We start from the raw sequence: 27426 nt of genomic DNA, 5'->3' as shown, positions 1-27426 counted from the left end.
GTCACGGTCCGTGAATCACTCATTTATATGCATTTAATATTAAATTATGAATTTTAGTTTCATCCAAAATGTATACTAAATTACGAAATTGTTTCTGTCTATCTGTTTATTACCTTTTTCATTGCCCATTTGCTTAACGGATTTTTGCAAAATTCCGTACAGAGATAGCTTGCATCTCAGAGATGGAAATAGGCTTATTTTTATCTCTGAAATCGAAGTAACTATTCCATGCGTCCTTCTATATTAAAATAAATATTATTAGGTAGGTCTATAATCTTTCGAGTTTAATAAAAGTCAAAAGTAGGTATAATTTGTACCCCTTATCTGAATTCCCGTTATTCGTAATCAATTGTTAGGGGAATTACAAATTAAGCAAAACAAATGGATGTGTCGTAGGATGCCGAGGCTTAGCGCCTACGCGTTGATCCTATCATGTATCAGTCACTGATTACGTTGATTTACTGCTTTATTAATGCTTTAACAGAGATAGGTTTTATGCGATGCGATGTTAAAAAGGATTTTTTTATTTTAAGATTTATTTTTAATATACCTAATAATACCTATGTACTTTTTTGTTTTTATTATGGAACACCGGAAGCACTTGGGCCGAGGGCTCGGCTTTCCAATTGAACAAAGGTACCAACCTTTTATTTTGTGCTGTACTCTTTTATTTTTAAGCTGTGGTAGCCTTGTGCTTACAGAATATAGATGTCCACCCCCTAATCGGGAGCTGGGTGGTTCCTCTAACTTTTCGGAGTGTGTTTTAAGCAATAATATATCAGTTGTTTTAACAGTGAAGGAAAACATCGTGAGGAAACTTGCATGCCAGAGCCTGCCAATTTGCAATTCCGCTTTAGGCCAGCGTTCTACCACGCTGGCCTAAAAAGGAATTGCTATCGGAAAAAACCCTTCTCATTCTGAGGGGTCCGTGCTCTGTAGTGAGCCGGCGCGCGGCGATGGGTTAATCATGATAATGATGATGACAACCTTTTATTTATCTGTATTTGTCGTAAAAAAACCCTAAGTAAGTACCTTGAGCCTTTGTTCATACGGATGATTTTTACGAGCATTTAACAGGGCTCTATCCGTCACTCGTTTCCACTCGTTTCATACAATCGTAGTTCCAATTTCATTTGAATGTTAAGCAACCAAAGTCCATGAAATTTTGCAGATATATTCTAGAAACTAATATCTGTGTCTGTGGTGTTTTAGATTTTTCTAAAAATATGTAGTTTTAAAATTACAGGGGCTCAAAGATTTGTATGAAAATTTTAAGACCGCGTAACTTTGAAACCGAATATTTTAACAGAAATCTGGAAAACCACAGACATAGATATTAGTTTCTAGAATATATGTGCAAATTTTCATGGACTTTGGTTGCTTAATATTCAAATGAAATTGGAACTACGATTGTATGAAACGAGTGGAAACGAGTGACGGAGAGAGCCCTCCTCAAAACATGCTTTTTCAAAACAACGCAAGGTTTTAAAAATCCAACTCTACGATGAAAAAGCATATCATCTGCTGTGAGAACTTGTTTTATTCTAACAGTTTTAGAGTTCCGTACCCGAAGGATGCCAACGGGGCCCTATTACTAAAACAGCACTGTCTGTCTGTCCGTCTGTCAGCAGGCTGTATTTCGTGAAACGTAATAGGTAGTGAGTTGAAATTTTCGCAGGATGTGTATTGTGTAGGTATTCTATTGCCGATATAACAACAAATAATAAAGTTGCAAAAAGGCCGCCATGAAAATAAAAAAAATAAAAAGCGTTATTTCTCGTACGATGGTACGGAACCCTTCGTGTACGAGTCCGATTTGCACTTAAGCGCTTTAGCAAAGTATTGTAAAGAAGGGTTAGGTCACCTAACCTTTTACTCTTTGAATTTCTGTTAACCACATAAGTAGGTATAGGTACTCTGAAACTTGCCAATATTATAGGTAAGTTCTATAGGTATATTTTGGGATCAAGTTACTGCTTTCGGCGATGGAATTCGATGCAGGCTTGCGACTGAACGAATGCAAGTCGAGCTGATTTGCTCGCCTTGCAGAAGCTTGCTGGTTCACCTACTTTCTACCGGAATGCAATTAAAACTCATATGCATTTCTCTTTCTGTAGGCTATGCAAGCATATTAAAAACTTACCTACCATGTTATTTGACCCGCCCGGGCTTCGCACGGGAGGCCTTAGTCATTTAATAGACAAATATGTATTGTGTTATATTACAATAATACATACATATAATCACACATATAAACATACATACAAACCTTTTGAAATGTTCAGAATGATAGGTATAGTCCGCGACAGGTTGAGATGGCAATCCGGGTATGAAGCGGGGTGTTCCCTCAACGATTGTCATTTCAACCTATCGAGGACTATACTTACCTTGGTACTGAATTATGAAACCCATATTGAATTGCACTGAGATTTTTACTGAATTCGAAACTGTTAGTGATAGGGAAGAAATGAAAATGTTGTAGGTAGGTATGCAAAATAAACTAGCTCTACCTATGTATTCAGTACTATAACTAAGTCTTTACTTTTTACTAAGCTATAATTGCCATTTGCCAAGCTGTGGTAAAGACGGCCTAGTGGTTAAGATGATCGCCTCCTAATCGGAGGTCGGGGGTCCGATCCCGGGCACGCACCTCCGATAACTTTTCGGAGTTATGTTATGTACCTATTACCTAATTAAATATCATTTGCTTTAACAGTGAAGGAAAACAAGAAACCAAAAGCTTAATTTGCTATAATCCGCCAAACCAAAAAAATCTGTATGGTGCAACATGCAGACACGCACCGCCCTTCCTCCCACTGCAGGAAAAGCCAGCCACCAAACAAGCCACACGCACCACCACCACGCAGCTTCTATACTACAGTGAAGGAAAACATCATAAGGAAACCTGCATGCCCGAGAGTTCTCCTTAATGTTCTCAAAGCTGTGGGAAGTCTGCCAATCCGTACTTTGCCAGAGTGGTAGATGGCCTAAACCCCTTCTCACTCTGAGAAGAGACCCGTGCTCTGTAGTGAGCCGGCGATGATATTTTGATGATGATAATAATTATTGCCATTGATTTGCAAGCGTTGAGAAGTTCCGTTTTCCATCTCCGAAACTACTTAATTCATCACATTTATTTTGTTTTATGATAAACTAGCGGTCCATGCCCGCGACTTCGTCCGCGTGGACTTAGGTTTTTGAAGATCCCGTGGGAACTGTTTCATTTTCCGGGATAAAAAGTTGCCTAAGTATGTCAATTACAGGGACGTAAGCTACCTCGGTACCCATACAAATCGGTTATGGAATGGGTCTTTAGGAATCCCACTAGAACGCTTTGATTTTCCGGGATAAAAAGTAGCCTATGTCCGTCCCCGGGATATAAGCTAACCCTGTACCAAATTTCGTCAGAATCGGTTAAACTGTTGGGCCGTGAAAAGGTAGCAGACAGACAGACAGATATACTTTCGCATGTATATGTATATTAGTATGGAAGTATGGATGGGTAAGTAGGTACCTATATGTGCATTCTTAAACTACTAGGTAGTTAATAACTTGAAACTTACTGTTCACTATGACAGCACAATAGCTATTCTAGGGAATAAATCATAGCAGGTGAGCGCGTGCGCAGGTCGTATATACGAGTATGTGATCAATGAATGAGCATATTATTATTATTATTTGTGTACAGTCTACGTTACGGTTGTTTAATAACAGTAATAATATCATTATTTTATAATAATCCATCTTTAAAAGTAAATTGGTAGGTACTATTGGTAAGGTAAGAAAAAGTAATATTGGCTGGTGTAAATAATGTATGGGCGAGATCCGCTTAGTACCTAGTTATTGGGATTTGGGATAGTCTTCACTCTTCTTCACCTAAGTCACTCCTTAATTCTTAGTGACTCCACGGTGATAACACTATCGTAAGTAGACACATACCTACCTAATAAATAAATCGGAGATATTTTCGATTTTTTTAAATTTCCCGATCCTTGGTAAGTAAACTATTAATAATATTATCCATCACTATACTGCTTTTGGGTTAAAACACGATATACGACGGTGACGTTTCTACGCGACTCCTAGAAATTGTAATAAAAAGTAGAAGTACAAAATTATTGTATGAAGGCGAACAAACTAGGTACGAAGTGTGCGTTGATGTAGCGCTCCAGCTGCAGGCGAACGCGTAGAACAAATCTTACACGCATACACGCGCGTTTAGTGTGATGATCTGCCGTGCATCGCGCACTGTATATGTAATTCAGGCTGTATTCACGACTTTGGTCTGGTTGATATTAATAAAATTTAAACCGTGCCCCAATAAATATAACGGTGAGGTCGTAAATTGGCTGTTCCCCTGATCCTTCTATCAGAAGGAGGCTCCGGTCACGACTCGTTGTTTACTTGCAACAAATTACCACGGTCAAACCGCGAAGAAAGCTGACATTGTATAACGCGCCAATAAATCATGTTTGACAAAAGCGATGGTCTAACATGGTTATATTGATCATTGTTTTGCCTATATGCAACCACGCTCCTCATTGTTCCTTTGTAATTTGAAAGCCATATTAGTTATTATGAAATCCTGCACAGGGTCCTGAATCCTGAAACATAACGGCTGAATAGGTACAGAAATGTCTCTAGCGTCTTTAGTCCCACATATAAATAGTTGGGTTAATCATGATAATGATGATAAATGTAGGTACTGATTTATTAATTACCTAGGTAGGTACTCAGACCAATTTTCAATGAACAAAAAATTATAATTGTAGCCAGTTTTTTTTAAATAAGTAGGTATTTATTACCATTGGCTTTGTAGGCTAAATTAATAAGTGTGCGGTAATATTTTTGTTGCCCAACGGTTATAGATACCTAAGTACTAAGTAGATACTTTGTACTTTTGATAGCGGTAAAATAAGGGCCACTTTATAAGCAAAATGTATTGAAAAAATAATGATAATATGTAGGTTTACTGGTTCAATGTAAGAGAATAAGTAAGGAAGCAGTCTGGTTGCTTTCAGTCCATGTAAAGTAAGTTACAGTTACTCAGCGGTGTGGTGTGGTCCTGTTTAATGGCCTAACCATCGGCTACTAGTTTTATACGGGTTTTAAAAATACAAGATTATTAATTAGCTTTTCGCTGACTACGATTATTCGATAGTTCTTTGTGTTTAACGTAAGGGTCCGTTCGGCATGCCCGCCCCGGCGTGGCGTGATTGGCCCCGAAATACCGAAGCCCATTGCCAGTAGCGGACTGAGGCTGGGAATTCAATTTTTGGTTTTGAGTCAACATTCAACACCATATACCAAAATTTCAGGTTTGTAACAGTTTACGAGCAAGAGATATGTGACACGCGGCTAGATAGACATACAGCAGAGTGACATTAATATGGCTCTGTTTTTACCCTTTGGGCCAAAGGCTTTGGGTACGGAATTCTAACAAGCAGACCCCAAAATATTGAATTTCCTGTTGGAGTTAGAGTCCCAAGAACACCGAAGAGACGTCACCTCTCTTTCTATCGACTCTAATGGGGAGTCAAAGAGTAGGTATATAAGCACAATATGTGGGGACTTGGGGAGTGTCCTGACCACGTCCTAACTCTTGACAAGTTATTATTTTACCTGTTAAAGTAGTAGTACCACTTCCCTATTTTCTGAGTAGCTAAAATCAAAATGTCGTTGTCTGTTAATATTGGAGCAATCGTTTGGGTCACTCAATTATTCTCGTCGTAAATTTTAATTTGTGACAGTTACAAAAGAAAACAATAATATCAAGGACATCATCATAATAATTTTTTACCAGATTTAATATTCTCAATAAAAATGATATTAATAATCAGGATTAATTGAGAAATGTTAAGGTGTAAGGTACAAAATATCGAAATAACATTTTAAGGGTCCCCATATTTGGATTCGTAATTTCGTATTTCACATAAATTGCATTGTCACATAATACCTTTTAAATAATTTTGAAATTAGAGCAACGAGAACGAGAATTTCGCAAAGTGAAGATACTTAACCAAGCCAATGTTATGAAAATAAAATATATTTGAAGCTTCCGTGTATCATGTATCAACTTACTTAACAATCTTGCAATTTAGATTTTGTTATGGAATACATCTTCCAATCGAATGGAATGGTCTACAAACGATCTAGGTCGATTGTGTTGATAATGGCTTCTATGTGGAAATTATTTAAATTAAAATTAACTGTACTTATTCATCATCATCAACAAACACATCGCCGACTCATTAATTAAATAAGCAAGGGTCTCCTCTTAGGATGAGAATGGTTATCAAAGTCTACCACGCTGGCTAAGTGTGGTTTGGCAGATTTCACACATCTTTCAGGATAAGTATTATGAAGAAACCTAGCATAATCCTTATAATAGATATAAGTTATTACTTACTATACATCGATGCTCATTACCTAAACGTTAAATACGTTGCTAGACAATGCATGCAACTCGCCCTTTCAGGTTTCTTCGCGATGTTTTTCTTCACCGTTAAAGTAAGTTATACTTTTAATTGCATTTAACTCCGAAAAGTTAGAGGTACGCGGTCAGGATCGAACCCCAGACCCCACGACTGCGAGGCCGGCATTTTGTAGGTACTTAGGGTCTATTAAAATAAAAGACCGCCGGTCGAATGCGAGTCGCTCTTCGCTCTTTTAGGGTTCCGTACATAATTCTGAACATTATATTTTGGGTGTATGAAATATTTGTTTTCCGAACTGGAACATCGCAATAAACCGTGAAAGAAAACCCCAAAAAGTGTTCGTTTCTTTTGGTCACACTGACAGCTTACAAACTATTTTGTAAATCGTTGTTTTTATATTTGTTGTTTAAATACAGTATGTATGGTACATAATATACCGAACTTTCACATTTCTAACTATTTAGTTTAGTTTTGGGATAGGTCCCCCCCCCCTCCCCCCCTCCTCCTTATTTAAAAAAAAATGAAAAATATATTCGTACTCTACACAATGAGTTTTAAACAATGATACCCCACATGCAAGGGTAATTTTTTCCCCCCGGCTCCTTTTTCATGCATGGGTGGCCCCATAGAAAAATAATTTAATTGAATTTCTAATTCAATATTTGGTTTTGGGTCAATGTTCTAACAACACGAGTCTACGAGCTAAAGACCTTCGACGACGACGAGATAGAGACACGCGGACAGTCAGACAGCAGAGCGACATTAATATGGCTCCGTTTTTACCCATTTGGGTACGGAACCTTAAAAATCGTGCCATTGAGCGCGTGCATCTTTTGCAGCGCGACCATATTAGATGGTCTGGAATCTGGATCATCACTATACCAGAGTAAACGATATACGAAAGCCACCTAACTCGTTTGACATTGATTGGGTCTACATTGCTGCTTCACTGAGCGATATAAAAGTAATTATTCAGCACCTTCACCTAGTAGGAAACCTTCAATGGATCAAAAATGAATGTTAATCGAACTTGCTGGCGTGATGATCACTGAGTTAGCGAATAACCCCTGCTTTAGATTATCTGAAAAGGTTGAAATCCCAAAAAGGGCTCTCTTTGCATTTATCTTTTTGTAAAGTAAATACCATCGACACAAAAGCGTCAATTCTTGCTCGAAACTTTCGCAAATTGATCGCACTGGCTACACCTTCAGTTGATTTAAGCTCACCCGCGTGGATTTAGGTTTTTAAAATTCCGTGGGAACTCATTGATTTATTCCGGGATCAAATAACATATAGCCTATGTCACGTCTTTAACTATATAGCCATACAAAAAATCAGATCGATCCGTTGCGACCATCGATGTAAAGATAGTTGCGGCGTGGTTGAAGGGCAAACCAACAAACAAACACACTTTCGCATTTATAATATGGGCAGTAATTCTAAGGCAGTGCCACAGAGCACACGAACACCAACTTGTCTTTGACTATACTAATTAATAGTCCTTTAAAGCGCAGCAAATTTCTCATATTGTACCTATTACTCGAGTCGCCAAAAGTCAGAACCAAAGAATTTGCAACCATTGTCCCGTCCCGGAAAGCAGATGACGTCTTTTGAACTTGTGATCAATTTCACGACTGAAAAAAAAGCAAGAATGAAACATTAAGTCCGACAGTTATCAAGTGACCCGATCTCGAGTGCTGCATTCGTTTTTACAACGGGGCTGTTCTCGTTCATCTTGGTTTTGTGACCCTGTGAACTTTACCTAAGGTTAGGGTTTTCACATGCAGAGAATTTGTAATAATCCATACTTCCATACTAATATTATAAATGCGAAAGTGTGTCTGTCTGTCTGTTTGTCTGCCTGCTACCTTTTCACGATCCAACAGTTTAACTGATTCTGACGAAATTTCTTACCGAAGTAGCTTGCGTCCCTGTAATTGACATAGGCATTTTATCCCGGACAATCAAACAGCTCCCACGGGATCTTTAAAAACCTAAATCCACGCGGACCAGGTTTAAATAGGATACGAATAACTTTACTTTATCTATGTACTAGATTGAAGGAGTTATTTTATTGTGCAAATTTTTCTTGGTTTCATAAGTATTGTATTATTGTATTGCATTGATAAATGAAGTAAAAATGGATTAGTAAATGTTGCATAGTTTAATATGTACTTAGTTCAGTAAACGAAACACTTTAATATGAACTAAAAGACGAAATATTTTTTTAGCTATAAAATATAGCCTGGTGTAGGCACACTTTATTATTATTAGTTCAAAGACATTTATCTAAGTATAAATATCTTTGAACTAATAATAATAAGTGGATATAGGTTTATTTAAAAATCCCGTGAGAATTATTTGATTTTCCGGGACAAATATCCGACATGCAAGCTGTCTCTGTACTAAATTGGTAATAGAGATGGGCCGTAAAAAGCTAGCATACAGACAGATAGAACAGGTAGAATTCACATTTATTTCCTTAGTACTTATTTACTTAGTATGGATCAAAATAATTCTAATCAAGACTTTGTTGGCAACCCTATATGTAATTTATGCCACAAGCTGAATTTATCCAATTACATGGTTCGGATCAGATTATTTTGAAAAGAAATTAATTAGAATGTCCTTAACAAAGGTTGTACGAGTAGGCTATGTATACTTTTCCGTTGAGTCTCCCATAAAACTTCAGGACAAGTTTCTTGGTTCTTTGATATAAAAAACCGGCCAAGTGCGAGTCGGACTCGCGCACTGAGGTTTTTGTACTTGGGTATTTTGTTCGAAATTTTGCACGATAAATCAAAAACGGATAGACATTGGGATCCCAAGGTGCTAGAATAGCAACTTCGCACCGGAAAAAGCAATGTTCAAAAAACACCCACTAGGTAAACGGACTGCACGAGCCAATCCTGCTCGGAGGCAGAGACATCAGAGCGGCGTTGATCAACGTCCTGATCCGTCTATCCAATAGTCCCTGGCGGTAGGACTTCGAGGTCGTGAGTGGCTGGAGTGTGGCTCTAGCCATCGAGAAGTCGGTGGCATGCTGTGGCACAAACTGCCGTGCCTACATGCAGGTGCATGAGGGTCAGGAAGTACATCGTTCAGGTGGAGCCCAATGGGTGTCGCGCGAGAAAGGCACCGGCGCACGTTTTTAAGTTCCCGGAGCTCAATATGTGCTGAGGAGGGCCACCGAGGGTATCTTAGGTAGAAATCCCACATAACCCAAGCGGGTATCTTAAGAAGATTTCCCCCTCGAAAAAAAAGGTGATCAGACTAAAACAAACGGGTAGCAGGGGCCGCTGGATTCAGGCGGGTAGCGCAAGAACATGGGGCGTGGAAGTTCAACAAGTGGTGACGATGATTTCTAAGTCAATACTTCGAGGAGTAGTGTTCACCTACAGTATTAGTTGTGTTCGATAGATTTCTAGTTTTAAGATCAATATCAGAAGCCAGAAGGTTAGATCTACCGATACAGATTATAAAGAGGATCAATGGACAAACCGGTTGGAGTTACCTAAAGGTAAAGTGAAGGAATTTGCAAGTACATTTTACGAGGAGTTAAGTTACGCAGCAATGGGTAAGGCTATCCAGTTACTAACTTCGTTTAATATCATTTACGTCATATTTTTTGCATCCGCTTTTGCAATAAGGTCAGTATCTACAGAACGACAATCTATATAAATCCTACAATAAATTTTTTCGAGATAAAAATCTTTAGTGACAAAGTTGCAAGAAAGTGATTGGATTTGTATGTATTTTCTGCCTCATTTATGAAAGTTAATTTTTTCTTTCATGAATAATTATGTTCATATACAAATACATACTTTACTTACATACAAGTGTAAATTAAAAATTTATAACACCCCCGACCAGTGAAGGTTACAGTAATTAGAAAAGAGCTAATAACTTTCAAACGGCTGAACTGATTTTCTTGGATTATAGTTAAGAACACTCTCGATCAAGCCACCTTTTAAACAAAAAAAAAAAACTAAATTAAAGTCGGTTCATTAGTTTAGGAGCTACGATGCCACAGACAGACACACAGATACACACGTCAAACTTATAACACCCCTCTTTTTGGGTCGGGGGTTGATAAAAAAAATTATGTTTCAGTGTTCACTGCACTTCAAATCTGCCTATGCGTTTGCGCATCGTTTATGTAATTCAAAAAATGTCAATTCAATCGAAAAGAAAAGAGGCCTTGATGATAACCGCGCATTATTATCATCATCATCATCATCATTATCAACTCGATTCAATCGAGTCAACTAATAGATGCCCACTACTGAACATAGGTCTTGTAGGGACTTTTACATGCCCCGGTCTTGCGCCGCGCCGCCTGAATCCAGTGGCTCCCTGCTACTCATTTGGTGTCGTTTACCACCTGGTGAGGGGTCTTCCAACGCTGCACTTTCCAATGCGAGGTCACTGCCACGTCAGTTTTGCTAGCCCCTCGCTGTTTTTTTGGAATACGTCTTGGATTGGACTACCGGCACTACCGGGCATTAGCAATTAATACTTATTTAATATCTTTCATTTCAAAAGACATACAAAAATGAATATAACTTACATAACTACTTTGAATGAAAGATCTAACACAATAGATAAACAGAATATATTTTAAACTGACAATTAAATTGCACTATTTACACATTGGGACACTAGAGTCATACCACAAAAGGACTCAATTAATGGGTAAGCTAGATACAGATCTATACATATATTATTTTTATTTTATTTATTTTTTATTTGTACCAGAAAGTTGTAACAATATAAATAAAAGGAAAGAAAAAGTGGACAGGGAAGCACTTATCTCTATAAGAGATCTCTACCAGTGACCCTTGGCAGTGCGAGAGGTTGTAAATGGAGTAGAATAGGTACAGCAAAGATAGACAGTAATCATGAAAAATAAAAAATAAATATAGTAGATATTATGTTATAATATATACTTACAAATATTTATATATTAAAATAGACTTACAAAAACATATATACCTTAATACATAAATATATACTTATAGTCATAAATATATCTTATAATATATACCGATAAATATATGTAAACAATATGTTATTCATTGTAATCATTTATTCATTTATTCATTCTTAGTTCTTAAACTATTTCAATGCACAAATAGTTATCCTAAATATTATTTTACAATATTTTGCTATGTACTAAGTATTTGTTAGTAGATGTGCCTTATAAACAGTAGGTATACAATGTTAGAAAGTTAGTAAGAACATACGAATAGGTTTGACAACCCCTGTGCTAGTAAACACTGTATTACAGTGGGTTGACTTCTCCCATTCCTAAGTACTTAATTTAAATGTGTTAATATGGTGTGCTGATGGTCGGACATGCAAAACCGTACCAATACAACAGCGTTATAATCAAACATAGTGTACCAATAAAAATAAAAAGTCTTAATAATATATTTTAATGGAGGGTAGGTAGTGATTGTAGTTACGTACACGCGGCATCGTTGTGAGGTATCATGCAATCCAACTGCCTGTCACTCCTTTGTGCGTACATTGAGTTATGAGTTTTTAGAGACCGAGTTCTTATCCTGTATCACTAGTAATAAATATTAGTAATGTAGTGTAATGTTATTGTTAGTAAATATTAAGCCTATAGGTTTTCGTGCGTGTGCGCTTACGTGAATTTTGTGGTATATATGTATGTGTGCATGTGTGTATATGTAGAGTATGCGTGTGTGTGTTTGTGTGTTTGCGTGTGATTGTGCATTGTGTGTTGTTTATGTTTGCAGTTTGTCATACTACTACTACTAATATCATACTATTTTAATCAGAAGATCCTCTGTTTCGTTATAATTTAGAACATTAAGATATTTTATTAATTGCGTTTTCAATTTATTACTTGTAAAATCTTTTAGCATTATCTTTTTGCTTATTGCGTTGTATAGTTTCGGTCCTAGATAATTTATGAATTTTTGAGCGAAACCTGTTTTTTGTTGATGGATATTATACACTCTATGTATTGTACGCCTAATTGCAGGAACTGGTTGAATTTTATGTTGTGCAATTATCGCGTGTTTTATAAATAATTTACGAACTGTAAGTACCTCTAGCTCAGAATATAAAAGGTGGGTAGGGTAAGTATATTTTTTAAAGGTCATAACTTTGAGTACGGCGCGTTGCGCTCTTTCTATGGTTAATAAGGTGGTTTTGGAAGCACCACCCCATGCTTTTATCCCATAAATGATTATAGACTGACATAGGGCATAGTAAGTACTTAATAGTAATTTAGTTGAACAAACATTCCTGAGTAATTTAAAAATATATATAAGTTTCCTTATCCTGCAACTTAATTTTTGTATGTGCTGTTTCCAATTGAGATTCTGATCGATCAATACACCAAGGTATTTAATAACGCTTGTCCTTTTAATAATGTAACATGAACAGTTACTTATTTGAGAACATGTATGGGCTTTAATACAAACAGAATTCTGCTCCGGTTGTGTTATGACAGAGAGGAAAGATAGTGCTGTTTCAGACGAAGTTTGAAAGCTGGTGATGGAAGGGTTATTTTTAAAAATACTGTCAGGTAGTGAGTTCCAAAGGCGAGTTGCGAGTACCGTAAAAGATTTAGCATAAAATATAGTGTTGTAAGGGGGAACTGCAAGTGAGTTTAACTTGACACACGAACGCACTGGCATCACCCGAGGAGCGGCTTCGTTGAAGCGCTCACGCAAGTAAGAGGGGGAGGATGAATTTAAAATCTTAAAGAGTAGCGTGAGAATATGAGTATTCCGGCGAAGTCGAATAGGGAGCCACTTTAACTTATTTCGAAATTGAGAAACATGGTCGAATTTGCGCAATCCGAAAATAAAACGGATGCACAAATTCTGAAGGCGATCTAGTTTATCAAGCAGCTCCTCGGTTGCATCTAAATAGCAGACATCGGCGTAATCTAGGAGAGGAAGCAGAAGAGATTGTGCGAGTAAGATTTTAGTTTTAAGAGGAAGGAAATTCTGCAAACGTTTCAAGGAGTGAAGGGAGTAGTGCATACGCTTACTCACTTCATTAATGTGACTTGCCCACGATAAATGGCCGTCCAATATCACGCCAAGATTTTTAGTTCTTTCGGTTAGCGTAATAGTTACCCCATCGTAGGCTACTACTATATGAAAGTAAGTATTACTATATGAAAGAAAAATATCTTGTCTGTAAACTGAAAGTAATCCAGAAAACCTTTTACCAATTTATCAAGCTATTATTAATTTACCAAACCAATAGGCTTAAAAGGTATTAATTAAACCAAAATAAAAGTATTGAAGTATTGTATTATTTTTATTCTTACTCCTTTATTTCCACAGAGACTCGATTGTTGTAACATCACAGTGATAATTCGTTTTTAGCCCATTTCACTCGTTGGTACTTTATGTCTTAGTTGGATAGTTTTGAAGTCGCGGGAAAGGCACAGGTGTATAATTTTTGTAAACTGTTTCCCAATACTTAGAACCAGAACATTGGTAGCGCAGGTGAATACTTGTTTTCTAACTAAAACAAAGCCCCCTTAAAAGGTTCAGCGATGGATAGATATGTATTGTTTAATGGGCGAGTGTGAACGCCACTATTGTTAAGCCAAATAAACGAGTCTTGACACGCGATTGTATTTGCGAAATGTTTAGCTCACGACTAAAATAAATAGACCCTTATTATCCAAGTTGGTGATAAGTAATTAAATTAGACTTTAATTGAGTACTGAATGAAATAACCGAGTGTAAATAACAGCTAACTAAAAGCTAGCAAGGCTTGAAATATTTGATTAGGTATTTTTAAAAAATTTCGATTACGATTGCTATGATTCGTCATATAGGTAGGTAGATACATACATAGGTATCTAGGTACCAACCTACATAGTCTTTCTAGCTTTGTAATTTCATAAACAGAGTTCGCGGTCTTTAGGTGTTCTGGTAAGTTTTGGTTAAAAGATAGATATGTTTTTAAGTGTTTTTCAAAATTAATTTTAAAACAACAAATCCGCGGTTTTTCTGAAAAACGCAAAACGACCAATATCGGGTGTTTTTCGCCCAATAACATTTAGGGGACATTGGATAGGATTCGATATCCCCTACACCCTATAAGACCTTAATAGGATCATATTCGTGAAGCTTTACCCTACTACATACATAACTACATAGTGATAGTTATGTATAGCAAGTAATTTCACATAATATATATTATGATTTCTGGCCATCTACAGGTAATTACTAATTATGTCTCTATGAAGTACCTAAAGCGAGACCATAAAGCCATAAAATAAAAATATTTTATGTGCACTGGAGTTATAAATAGCCGAGACGAGTAAAAAGCGCGTTCATCGCCATGGCGACGATTGCATAAACTCAGAGAAGCCTGTTCGAGGAAGTCTTAGTAATGAGCAATTTGCGTCGCGCCGTCGGGAAGCATTTTTCCAATTCAACTTCCCATAATGAGATGTTAAACCATCTACGGTTTCTATTTTCTTCTATACGAGTTACTTTGTGTAAAACATTCTAATAGAGGACTTGCAAAAACTAGCGCATTATACCCGAGTTTTTTAGCACAACAAAAACATGTAAAAAGCTGGATAGAATGTGAAATCGTTGAATCTTTAAACCTAGAAACTATAAGAATGTTTGCTCTTTAAATACTTAACGATAGCAATGAGAGAGAGATAAAAATATCTTATGCCGTTATGTTTGACGGAAAATTATCTTAAACAACTTTTTGCAAAAATTCCGCTGCAAATGCTTCTAGTCACGATTTACAAAGAAAATAAATGTTGCTTCTAAAATGTATACGTCTTAACCTGTACCTTTCGTGGAATGCAGAGAAGCTAGTGTGGGTGGAGCGGTGGACAGATCCAATTACATGGCGTTGCGAATTAATTTACAACAGAAGGCGCCGGGGCGTCGCTCTCACCTTGACACCGTCGCAGACCAGCCCAAGACGCCCAGAGCTCACCCTACGATACTTTGCGCAAGTCCTTCAAACTTTCGCGCGCTTTCGTTTTCGTCAACTACCTACTACAAATTCAAAAGTATTTCGACGGGCCTGCCCGCGAAATTCAAATTTAATTTGGTTTTTCACAATTTGTGAACTAATACGTAAACGTAGGCTTATGGTATTTTAATTGCGACAATGGTAGTATCATCCTCATAGGTTTATATAAAAATCTTTGCTTGAAAGGGTCCAGTTTAAGAAATTATTTCTAGTATCGACTATTCTCACAAATTAGTCGATACTAGCTAGAACTAATTTCTTAAACTGGACTTTATCAAGTAAAGATTTTTATATAAACCTGTGAGGATGATACTGCCATTGTCGCAATTAAAATGCCATAAGCCTACGTTGTCGTATTAGTTTGCAAATTGCGAAAAACCAAATTAAGTTTGAATTTTGCGGGCAGGCCCGTCTCATGCCCCAAGACACAATATAATACAATATAATAAAAGCGAACGTGTATCTGTCTGTCTGCTAGCATTTTACGGCCCATCCGTAATGTTGATGAAACCAATGTTGATGAAAGCTACAAAGTTAGCTAACATCCCACAGACGGACGTTTAATTCCAGGCAATCAAAGAGTTCCCACTAGATTCCTATAGGTCCATCCGTTTAATTAATTTTTATGAAAGGTACAGAGATAGTTTGCAACTCAGAGAGAGATATATGCTTTTTATCCCGGAATATCCAAGAATTACCACGGGATTAAAATAAACCTAAAACTATGCAAGCGAAGCCGATAAAACACCGGTCAAACTTTTTTAATAAGCTCGAATTTATCGGATATTGCCTTAAAAATGAGTTTGAAAAGTTTATTGCACTTGAATAATAATGCACCTAATCTTAGGAAAATTTTCACAAGATATTTACAACTACGATTTACTACATACACAAGCCTTTAGAGCTAGCCCGCACAGCGAATAAAAATCGCGCGGAAATAAATCTGTGATTTGACACGCGGTGCGGTACTAAATCCGCGCGAATATTAATTTATTCAGTATGGAGTAATTGTAAGCAATGTTGCCAATTTGGTGACTTTGTCACTAGGTCTAGTGGCATTTCGAAAATACTAGCGACTTTTTCGGTTTTAGAGACAAAAATAGTTAGCAACTTTTCTAGCGACTCTTGAAGTGTCTCTTTTGAAAAAATTTTCACCCATGAAATGGAGAGGAGATCACGGTGTTACCCTTGGTGTTACCTAGATAAGTTCTCCTCCTGTATTTTTGTATGGGAACCACAGATTAGACTTATGTTTATGTATTCATTATCAGTAAAGCTTTATTCTATGACAAATAAGTTATTAATATTAAGTTGCCAGTTTAGCGACTTCGTCGCTAGATTTGACGACATTTCGAATACGCGAGCGACTTTTCTAGCGACCTTTGAAATATGTCTTTGTTAAAAAAAAATACCCATGAAATGGAGATCACGGTCTTACAGATAACTTATACCTCCGAGAATGAGGTGACTTGCTTATTTCTTGTTATTGTAATGTGTAAGTATTTATATTTGACATTATGTAAATGAAATAAAGTTGGATTTTATAAAAAAAAGTTTAATTAAAAAATCGTCATTTACTTTGTACTAGCCGATGCCCGCGACTTCGCCCGCGTGGATTTAGGTTTTTCGAAATCCCGTGAGAAATCTTTGATTTTCCGCGATAAAAAGTAGCCTATGTGCTAATCCAGGATATTATCTATCTCCGTTCCGAATTTCAGCCAAATCCGTCCAGTGGTTTTTGCGTGAATGAGTAACATTCATACACACACACACATTAACACAAACTTTCGCCTTTATAATATTAGTGTGATTGATTTTCTAGTTTTCTGTGTCTACCTATTCTGATTTCAGCAACTTTTAGCAACTTTTAATTTGTCTTCATCTGGCGACATCTAGCGACTTTGCAGTGTGGGTAGGAAAAATTCCGTACGCCGAAAATAAATCGCGCGTATAAAATTCGCGGTGCCGGCTGGGTCTTATACTGAGCATATTGTGTATTATCTGTGTCAGTTAGTGATAAGGTGATAACTATCAAATTCCTTACATACCACGATACTCATTGTTCATCACTTATCAGTATCACTAAGTAATTTAATTGCTTTATAGTGTTTGAGCTGAGCATCCACTGTTTGCGTTAAAGTAGTTTGTAAACAATATATTTGGAAACGATATACCTATACCAAGACGTTCTTTACACACGAAATATCTTGCATACCACGCATGTTTGTCAACTTTCAATAAGTACATAAGTGACGTGATTTAGTTTGCTAGAGCGCAGTAATATTTATATGAGATAATGATAATGGCATTCCATACGGTATGCGCATACGTCAAACTAGAACGGAGGCTGTAGCGTGTAATCGGAGGCTGCGCACGCGTTGCTAGATCTCCCGAGTCTAGATGCAGCGCGCGCGCACATGCCGGCAGTCGCACGGCCAGCGTAGCGGCGCATAGTCGAGTACGTGGTACGCGAACCACCGCTCCAGAACGCTTTCTCGAACGCATTTACGATAACTTTGCACGATTTTATGATTTTATTTGTGGATACATAAAGTGAATAATAAACTGGTGTGATAAAAGCTTATTACCATGTCCGGTTGAACATTTCGTTTATTGTGTAACGCTGAAAACTGTCCAAATGAAGATGACTGTAAATCGTATAAGGGTGGTTGTGCTTGGGAGCCCTCGGAGTGGGAAATCGGGTTAGTATCAAATTATATCTTGCGTGTATTTTCAATTTTGTATGATCTATGCCATTTTAAATGATTTATTAAAAATATAAAAGAAAATACGTGATCGGTAGCCATGCCGGAAAACTCAACTGTTTACAACGGAAGCTTTAAGCGCAATAGCGGCTGGGCTTTCCGTATTTTTGTCCGCAGTCAATTTAACGTCTACTTCCTAGGATTTTTTCAGAAAAATTGTGATAATATTATAAGAAATTTGCACAAATTTTTATGTAATTATGAATATAATGATAGAAAATTACATTTACAGTATACCTAGTAAATTTCTTAGGTAGGTACTTACCTATCCTATTGAAAAAAATTACAGGAGTCTCATTAGCGATTCGTTTTATTTCTGCCAAGTAAAAAATATGATCCATTCGATTATTACCTTCGGTAAATACTAAATACAATAGGTAATTATTGTTACGACGATATTGTAAAGTCACTGAGTAAGTATGGTAGACACCTAATACCTATTATAGGACATTTTCTATTGTGTAGTGTTGGGTAGTGTGCAAATATTTATTTTGACGTTATGGCGTTATCATGGCATTTAATTCGGAGGCGTTCTTTATTATTGTAACTTCATATCAGCTGGGTTATTATAATTTATACCATGACGCATTGTTAGAGTATTTATATTTATTTCTTTTCTGATAAGCATATCTACCTATAATTACATAATTAATAAAAATATTGGGCTTAAGAGGATCGTCTAGTATAAATTTTCATACAAAAGCGATAACGTTTTTCTCCCTGTAAATGTAATCCAATTTTCATGTTTTAGAAATGTAGATAATATAATGAAGAGCTATGCTCGTACATTTTAATTTTAAAGAAATTTTCCCTAAGTTTAAAGTTATTAGCATATACTCGTAAATATCCATATAGTTGACCTAAAATCTTTCTTGAGTATTTTTTTAATGTAACTAAACTAAAATATTAAAAAATAAAACGTACGAGCCTAGATTAAGGTATAGCCTATAATAGAAGTTTAAGGTAATACTTCCATTATTTTCTTATTAAATCTTTTACTTATTAAAAATTTAAAGGCGTGAATTTAAAAATAAATTTAGAATTAAGTTTTAAAATTTTCACTAGGATTTTTGTGGAAACTAGCTGATTGCCGGCGTTTCGTCCTTTCTCGAACTGCTTTCTTAGTGTGGCCACAGAAAATTATGCCTGCGGGCATAAGGCTATGTTATAGACAGAACCTACTCATATGCAAAAACTTCAAGTTTTGTTTTTATACATTGTTGGTTATTCATTCACGGTACTTACTATTTTATTTATATATAAACTTTCCTGACTAGAAAACGCAGTAACATAAGTTTAAAGAACTGTATTCTTTTTGGCGTCTACCTAGTATAACTTAACGGGTGTTATTCTGCAGGTACTATAAAAGACAGCTTAATACTTACACGTCAATAGATCGGAATTATATTAGAGCTTTTCTAACCATTTGTAACTTAATTTATGAAAAATTTAGAAGGAATATTCGAAATATGAGTAGGTGCGGTACCTACCTACTTGTTTTATTCATATTAATGAAGAATGTTATAATAACAAGCTATTTTTAACCACCGGCCCAAAAAGAGGGGTGTTATAAGTTTGACGTGTGTATCTGTCTGTGGCGTCGTAGCTCCTAAACTAATGAACCGATTTTAATTTAGTTTTTTTTGTTTAAAAGGTGGCTTAATCGAGTGTTCTTAAGCTCTAATTCAAGAAAATCGGTTCAGCCGTTTGAAAGTTATCAGTTCTTTTCTAGTTACTGTAACCTTCACTTGTCGGGGGTGTTATAAATTTTTAATTTACACTTGTCAACCTATGAAGTCCGCATTCATCCAAGTGTCTGTGATATATAAGCTATCAACGGACCAAAAATAACGCCGTGCATGACATTTCTTTAAGTAAGTAGAACTATCCGCATAACTAACCCGCTTATCTACAATCCGCAAATACTATACATACATGTAGATCAACGACCTCGACTGACGGCCGAACGGACGCTTGTGTTACACAATGTTGGCGCCAGCAGTTCGTGGCTGCCGTCGGGAAATCGCTTCTTGACCCAGCGGCCGAGTCGCCGGCGACTCGCTGTAATTGCACCGCCCTAATTGTGCCCGACGGACGGCCTCAACGCATGCCTTTGCAATTCATTACGCTAGAAGATCCGACATGGAAATTGGTATTTAAGTAGATCCTGTCTATGTATCGGAGGACGTCTGACAGCCTTAATCCTTATTACGGATGGGTACGAGTATACGCGAGTTGCATATATTTTCTTCTTAGCAAGTAAGTCGCCTTTGGTATTATTATGCGTGTAGTAAGTACTGGTAAGTACCTACTTATCGTTCACAGTATTTTATATAGCTGCATATAAACGTACCATATTAAACTTTTCTTATTGTCGTTATTAGGTAGAGTTTGCTATACCTATGGCTGATATGTTCAGTCGGACTAGATCCGAGAAATATAATATAAATATACTTATACCGAATATGAATAAGTAGAAATCTATATAATACGAGAATGTGTATAAAGAATTAGGTATTATAATATTGTTCTGATTGTTCTCTATAAACCATAGAAATATGCTATAAACTGACGCTTTCCGTACTAGGTATAATGTACGTTTGTATATATTCTAGTAGACGGACTACTAGTAGATGAACTACTAATAGACGGACTACTAGTAGATGGACTACTAGTAGATGAACTACTAGTAGGCGGAATACTTGTAGATGGACTACTAGTAGATGAACTACTAGAAGACAGACTACTAGTAGACGGACTACTAGTAGATGGACTACTAGTTGATGAACTACTCGTAGACGAGCTACTAGTAGACGGACTACTAGTAGATGGACTACTAGTAGATGAACTACTAGTAGACGGACTACTAATACTACGTAACTATCTGAGAATACTTATGCATATTTTGAGCCGCCAACGTCAACTTTATGGTAAGTGCCAGTCTAAAAGGCTCACTTCGACGGCAAAGGTTCAAGAACGTAATAAATGACGCCACTTAACTTTTAGGAGCATTTCGCACTTTCGTTTTTTATTAACGATTTTCACGGATAAAACTAGGGTATGGCCTCATTTCACTTCGATACGATGTACCGTTGTTTAAAATACTATATGTATAATGGGACAATAATTCTTGGCCCTCACCCATTTCGCCAAAATTATTCTCACCTACCTCAGTCTGTTAAAGAAATGCGATACGCATCTTACGAGTGTATACTGTGGTACTTGCCTACCTACTTGTTGTTAATATTGATCTTAAAAATTAAAACGAAAGCTTTAGGTAACAGACTGGGTGGAATTGTTTCAATTATCAAGTTGGTCAGACAACCTTTTTAGCAATCAATGCCAAGTGCCAACGGAACAGTGAACAGTTCCTAGTGGAAAGGAAGCCTGGGTCGCAAAAAGTTTTCGCAAACGTCACAAGCGTATCATACACACACACACACACACACACACACATGCAGACGCGCATATTAACACTAATTTCATAAAATATAGGTAGTATTTTTAGTAGTAGTATTTTATGATTAAAAGCTTAAGATATTATAATATTATTACGATCTTTAACCTACATCCCTTATACGATTTTTTACGATGATAGGTTTTTACCTAAGCACAACTAGGCTTTCACAAAGCTTCAGCCTTTACTAAATTGGTGCTTGCTTATTTCAAATAACTATCTAAAATATCTACCTACTAAGTAGTTAATCGGGGACCTTTTGAGTTGTAGTAGGTTTTATCGTTGATCTATTAAGTAAGGCTTTTCTGGTAAAATAATTTATTGACTGTAAGAAACAAACGCAGCGTCTATAAAAAATCTTGGCTTTTTCTTCATGTAGAAATGAGAGGTAGCTTTGGATTTTCTACTAAGTACTATTCACATCTTTCTACTCAAATTATTGCACTATTTTATCAGTTAAAATTTTTTTTTGCTTTTGAGCAATTTGCTCTTATCCATTGAGGAGTTCTGTTCTCCATCTCCGAAGATATTCATCAGATCTTCACCAAATTTATATTATGCGACCACGCGACCACCTGCACAGTATACCCTTTCAAACAAAAAAAATATTTCCAAATCGGTTCAGGGGTCTTTGAGTAATCGGTGCAAAAAAAAAAAAAGATTCCGACGAATTGAGAACCTCCTCCTTTTTTTGAAGTCGGTTAAAAATCAGCTGTCAGCGCAGTAAAGCAAACTTGTTTATACAAAACATGTTACACACACGTAGCGACATAATATGATTGATGGTGCCCATGATCTATTAATTACCTATCGATTCCTGTCAATACAACACCTATTGTTTGTCCTGCACCGAATCATTCATCAACCCACGTTGAGCCGTGTACTTAGATCGTTATAATTTGTCTTGTTCGCTACGATGACCATAAACATTGGTGATAAATCTCAAAACATTAACAATTAATATTGCTCTAATATCGTAATTCAAGACAACTTGGTTATTCAAAACTAATGACATTTTAAGTTTGCTTCACTGTACGATGACGTTGATAAAATAACATCCATACGTTTTGTATGATCACTTGAATTATGATGAATGAACATTTTTGAGTGCTGAGTGTAAAAAATACTGGCGTTATCTGACCACAGAGAAAGTAAAATGTTTACATTTAAATACCTACTGAAGGCGGGAAGAGAAATAAAACGAAAACGAGAGTGTGGAATTTGACATGCGTTTCATAAGTAACATCGATTAACTTAAGGTATTTTATAAATTACCATTTTTAGAACGGTTGACGATATTTAATTTAATTAAACTGACTGTTAGCTCCTGTGTGTAGGCTCCTGTATGGATGGATTAATGAAGAAAATATTATATTGGTATACTTTGAAGTGTTGTTCCACTGAGTTCCCCTATAGCAAATTTTGTAGCATAACGTCCCAACATCTATCGGTTTTTGAACTACGAGTATGTGCCCTGCCCATTGTTACTTCATATTCGGAGCTAATAGAGCTACATCGGTCATTCTGGTTCTCTTACGGCCTCTTCATTTCTGGGTTTATCACTTAGAAAAACTCCAAGCATAGCTAGCTCTCTCTATTACTCGCTGAGTGACTCTAAGCTTTCTTATGAGGCCCATACGTGGCGACCGTATTCATAAATAACAATATTATGTACAAAAATCCGTAGAATTTCATGTATGTAGTATTTATTCAACAAAAGTCCTCTATTACGTAGCATTTAAGTGAGTCTCCAAAATAGAATGCGTATGGAATCTATTTCAAGTCCATTGTCATGCGGTGCTCGGCCTCGCTTGCATAATAGTGTTGTGGTCTTATTTGAACTAGGTTTATACACCCGATTTAGCTCGTGATTCGATTGTCAAGCTGAATACTAACTCCCGTTGGAAATATTCCCTATGACAGTCAATGACTCATAATAATATAACAATTGTATAACTGACCGCAGTGTTCTACCAATCGCCATGTAATGAATTATCGAGTAATGGCTTTCAAATTTATTGTAATGTTTTGTGCGGACTGTTATAATAGTATGAAATTTATGTGTACTCGTATCTCCGATTTGATGAAATGACTATAAATAGGGAACATTAAACTGGTTCAGGCGATTCGCTGCTATGCCTGACTGACTAAAATTACTTTTAGGGTTCCGTACCTCAAAAGGAAAAACGGAACCCTTATAGGGTCACTTTGTTGTCTGTCTGTCCGTCCGTCCGTCCGTCCGAAAACCAAGAATTTGTGGTTACATCATTGAAAAAAAATTAAAATGTGTTTCAATTTTCAAAGTAAGATAACTATACCAAGTGGGGTATCATAATATGAAAGGGCTTTACCTGTATATTCTAATTTTTATTTTTTATGCATAGTTTTTGATTTATCGTGCAAAATGTCGGAAAAATTACCTGAGTACGGAACCCTCGGTGCGCGAGTCTGACTCGCACTTGGACGGTTTTTAGGTAATAATACAATGTTACTACGTACGTCTCACTAATTACGATTAATACAATGATTTTAAATTATCGATATTTTTAACCAGTTGACGTGGCCACGACGTGACTGCTACTGCACCGGTCCGAGCCCGGCATTTATGTCGTGAATTTAAGCTTTTAAAACCGTTAATTTAAACTTAAAATCATAAGTTTTTATAATATACATATTATGTTGCTTAAACCATTGTAGATATTCATCGTATTCATTAATATAATAACATTTTATTATAATTCGTTTGTAATATGTGTGTTTTTGTTAGTACTATTTGTGTCGTTAAATGATTAACAGCTCAGTAGGCAGATCTACATAATATCTACCATCGTTACAAAACACGTAGTTTGTAGTTACAAGAACGTTATCATTAGAACGTGTCTGACCATAGTCCATCTATCAAAATGGTGAGAACATAATACGCTGGGTGCTTCATGTACTGTCAGAGATGTAATCACCTTTGAGAATACGATGCGTCCTTTTGACGGGCTGCTAGGATTCTCCACACTTCGTTTTGTCGGTAGCCTCTGCTATTCATGCAACGTGCCTCGTCATCTATGTTGATTGTGTACTGTACACCCTTAAATGGGAATTCCAGGAGTGGTACACATCAGTGAAAAGACTAATCAATGCCACGTCCAGGAGAAAGTTGGGAGTAATGACCCTTTGATGACTTTTTCCTATGAGTACCTACTAGAGCAATGTAATATGAAGGGTATAGCACGAGATTAATGAGTTGCGTAAAATGAATGTTCGAAATAGATGTTTCACTATGTAGGTACAGTTTTTAAATAACGTATTCTGATGTTTTATTTCTTTTGTTGCAGCGGTGGTTGTGCGGTACCTCACAAAGCGCTATATTGGAGAATACAGCTCTACCGGGGGTGAGCAATCTCTTAATTAAATACATATGATAATTAATACACTAGCGACCAGCCCCGGCTCCGCATGGCTGCAAATTTTATCGTGAAGTGACATAGTTTGAGTCCACCACGGCTAGGGCTTACAGATTTTACTTAGTATTTTTAGCAGTAAGTCAAAGCTTTATCAATACCTATTGATAAAAATTGTTAGTGTGAGTCCACCTTAAACGATAGATAGGTATACATGCTATCGCGGACTTTTTTTTAGAACTTTTTGAGAGAAACAATTCCACCATACATTGTTTTCGTGTAACTTTAATTATGTATTATTTACTCAACGCACGCCATGGTAGCTCTCAGATGAGACGAAAATCACATTATTACAGTTTTTCTAGGGATCATTTTTTTTTTGAAAATAAAATATTGCTTATGTTACTCGCGGATAATGTAGCTTTCTATAGGTGAAAGAATTTTTTAAATCGGTTCAGTAGTTTTTGAGCCTATTCATCACAAACAAACAAACAAATCTATCCTCTTTATAATATTAGTAAGTATAGACATTATATTAATTACTAAGCTTTGGAGATTTTTTAGGTGAACAACAAAGCATCCAAACAGCTTTGTTTTTCTTTTTATTTAAATTCGTTTCCTTCCGACCACAACCAGTTTTTGCGTCAACACGATGACGCGTGCGTTTCAACACATAGATATAGGATTATATTGTAAATTATTAAGTTTACGCGAATTACATATAAGTTCATACAGGAAGGTAGATTTGTTTATCAAGAGACACGGTAGAGTTTTACTCCAATTGCGTGAGGACATAATATTGTGATGATTTGCATTTATAAACAAAGATAATAATTATGCATATAACTATTGCTTCACTTACTAAAAAATTACGGTGTTGATTGATAGAGTATTTACAGAGATTGAGAATTATTGCTTACTAGCTGTGCCCGCGACTTCGTTCGCGTGGAATCAGCGCGCTTTATATAGCCACGGACGCTCAGGCGCGAGGCGTGTAGTACACTACGTTAAAAATGTTCGCCGTGATTCTTTAAATTGACATAACTTTTTTATTTATGAACCGATTGACATGAAATAAACATTAAGAGGATCATTGTCAACGATCCCCCGTCGATTTCCTACGTATGATATTATTGTTCTCATCTCTATCTGCCCTGGTTCGTGTATTCTCGGTTCCTAGATCGGTGCATTTGTGATAACCAATTCTAATTGCTGTGATTGGCTGAATTTACCATGTTCTTGCTGCGACAGTGAGTTTGAGCCACTAGCGGAACAATGTTAGCCGGTCAGAAATGATTGCAATTAGTCAACCTGTATGACGTCCGTGTTCTGTTTTTGATTACAAAAAAGAAAAAATTGTTGTTGCAATCATCAATTTTAGCAAATAGTGAAAGAGAGTCGACCAATCAGAGGTCACAACTACCGTCACACTTTCTGTGAAACTATGGCAGTAGGCTTACCGAGTAATGAAAACAATTTTTCATTCTGTAATGTCATGTGGCAAGTAGGGTTGCCACCTGCCTCTTTTTGATTTACAGGCTACCACCATCAAAAATACGGGGTTTAGATTTGAAGAAATTTAAAAATTTGAAGTATTTGAAGAAATAGGCGGTGGTTCTCTCTGAAATGCATGGAAAGCCTATTTAGATATTTCAGTTTATTTGTAAGTTTTGTATTTTTTCTCTGTATGTTGCCGTGTCTTGATTGGTGAACTGTGTTTGCAATGTGATTTTAAATAAAAGATTTATTTATTTAAATAGCTTTTAAAAACTCTAGTTTTGTAAAGCAAAATGTTATACATTTCATGCATACAATCTTTGCATTTTAACTTAAATTTACATTTAACTTGTAATTCCACCTTCACAGTATCAATACTATGGCCGTAGCCAGGAATCGATTTCGGGATAGGTTTTATCAGGGCCGGAACTGAATCCTGTCATGAGGAAAATAACATTCGCTCAACTTTATGGGCTAATTACCTGGTTAGTGGAATTTCGCCTTTCAATTTGACAGTGAGATAAAATACAACAATAAAAAAGCGCGAGCGCAGTGAGCGTAAGTGTTTTTGGTTCAATTACAGAAAGAATTAAAGTGAAAGGGAAACGAGTTTAGCCATAGCAAGATTTTATTTTTAAAGCTCCCTATCCATACTAATATTACAAATACGACAGTATATCTATTTGCCTATCTATTTGTTACCCTTTCACGGCCCATCTTCTTTACCAAAATTTTGGTACTTACTATTCAGAGGTAACTTGCATCCCAGACATAAACTTTTTAGCCCGGAAAATCCCCCACGGAATTTTTAAAACTCTAAATTCATGCAAACGAAATTGCGGGGCTTACACCAAGTAATACAAATTCAA

The 27426-nt window shown here is 36.4% G+C and overlaps 1 protein-coding gene and 1 long non-coding RNA gene across 2 annotated transcripts in view; one reads left to right on the top strand and one right to left on the bottom strand.

The window, feature by feature from the left end:
- Window positions 1–2496: 2496 nt before the first annotated feature.
- On the bottom strand, window positions 2497–25459 carry LOC123867630. The gene is made up of 3 exons (XR_006796462.1): window positions 25222–25459; window positions 16916–16918; window positions 2497–2506 (listed from the first exon to the last, which is right to left on the bottom strand). It is a non-coding gene; the product is annotated as an uncharacterized LOC123867630 (long non-coding RNA).
- LOC123867622 (ras-related and estrogen-regulated growth inhibitor-like protein) overlaps window positions 17783–27426 on the top strand; it is a 38814-nt gene continuing 29170 nt past the window's right edge. The window contains exons 1-2 of the mRNA XM_045909731.1: window positions 17783–18148; window positions 24995–25051. Coding sequence (XP_045765687.1) covers window positions 18085–18148; window positions 24995–25051 — 121 coding nt within the window. The 5' untranslated portion in view covers window positions 17783–18084. The remainder of the gene's footprint in view (window positions 18149–24994; window positions 25052–27426) is intronic.

Source organism: Maniola jurtina, chromosome 8 (genome assembly GCF_905333055.1).
Source record: "Maniola jurtina chromosome 8, ilManJurt1.1, whole genome shotgun sequence".
In the NCBI taxonomy this organism is placed as follows: domain Eukaryota; kingdom Metazoa; phylum Arthropoda; class Insecta; order Lepidoptera; family Nymphalidae; genus Maniola; species Maniola jurtina.
The sequence above is the reverse complement of the archived record's forward strand: the minus strand, read 5'-3'. Positions and strand labels throughout refer to the sequence as shown.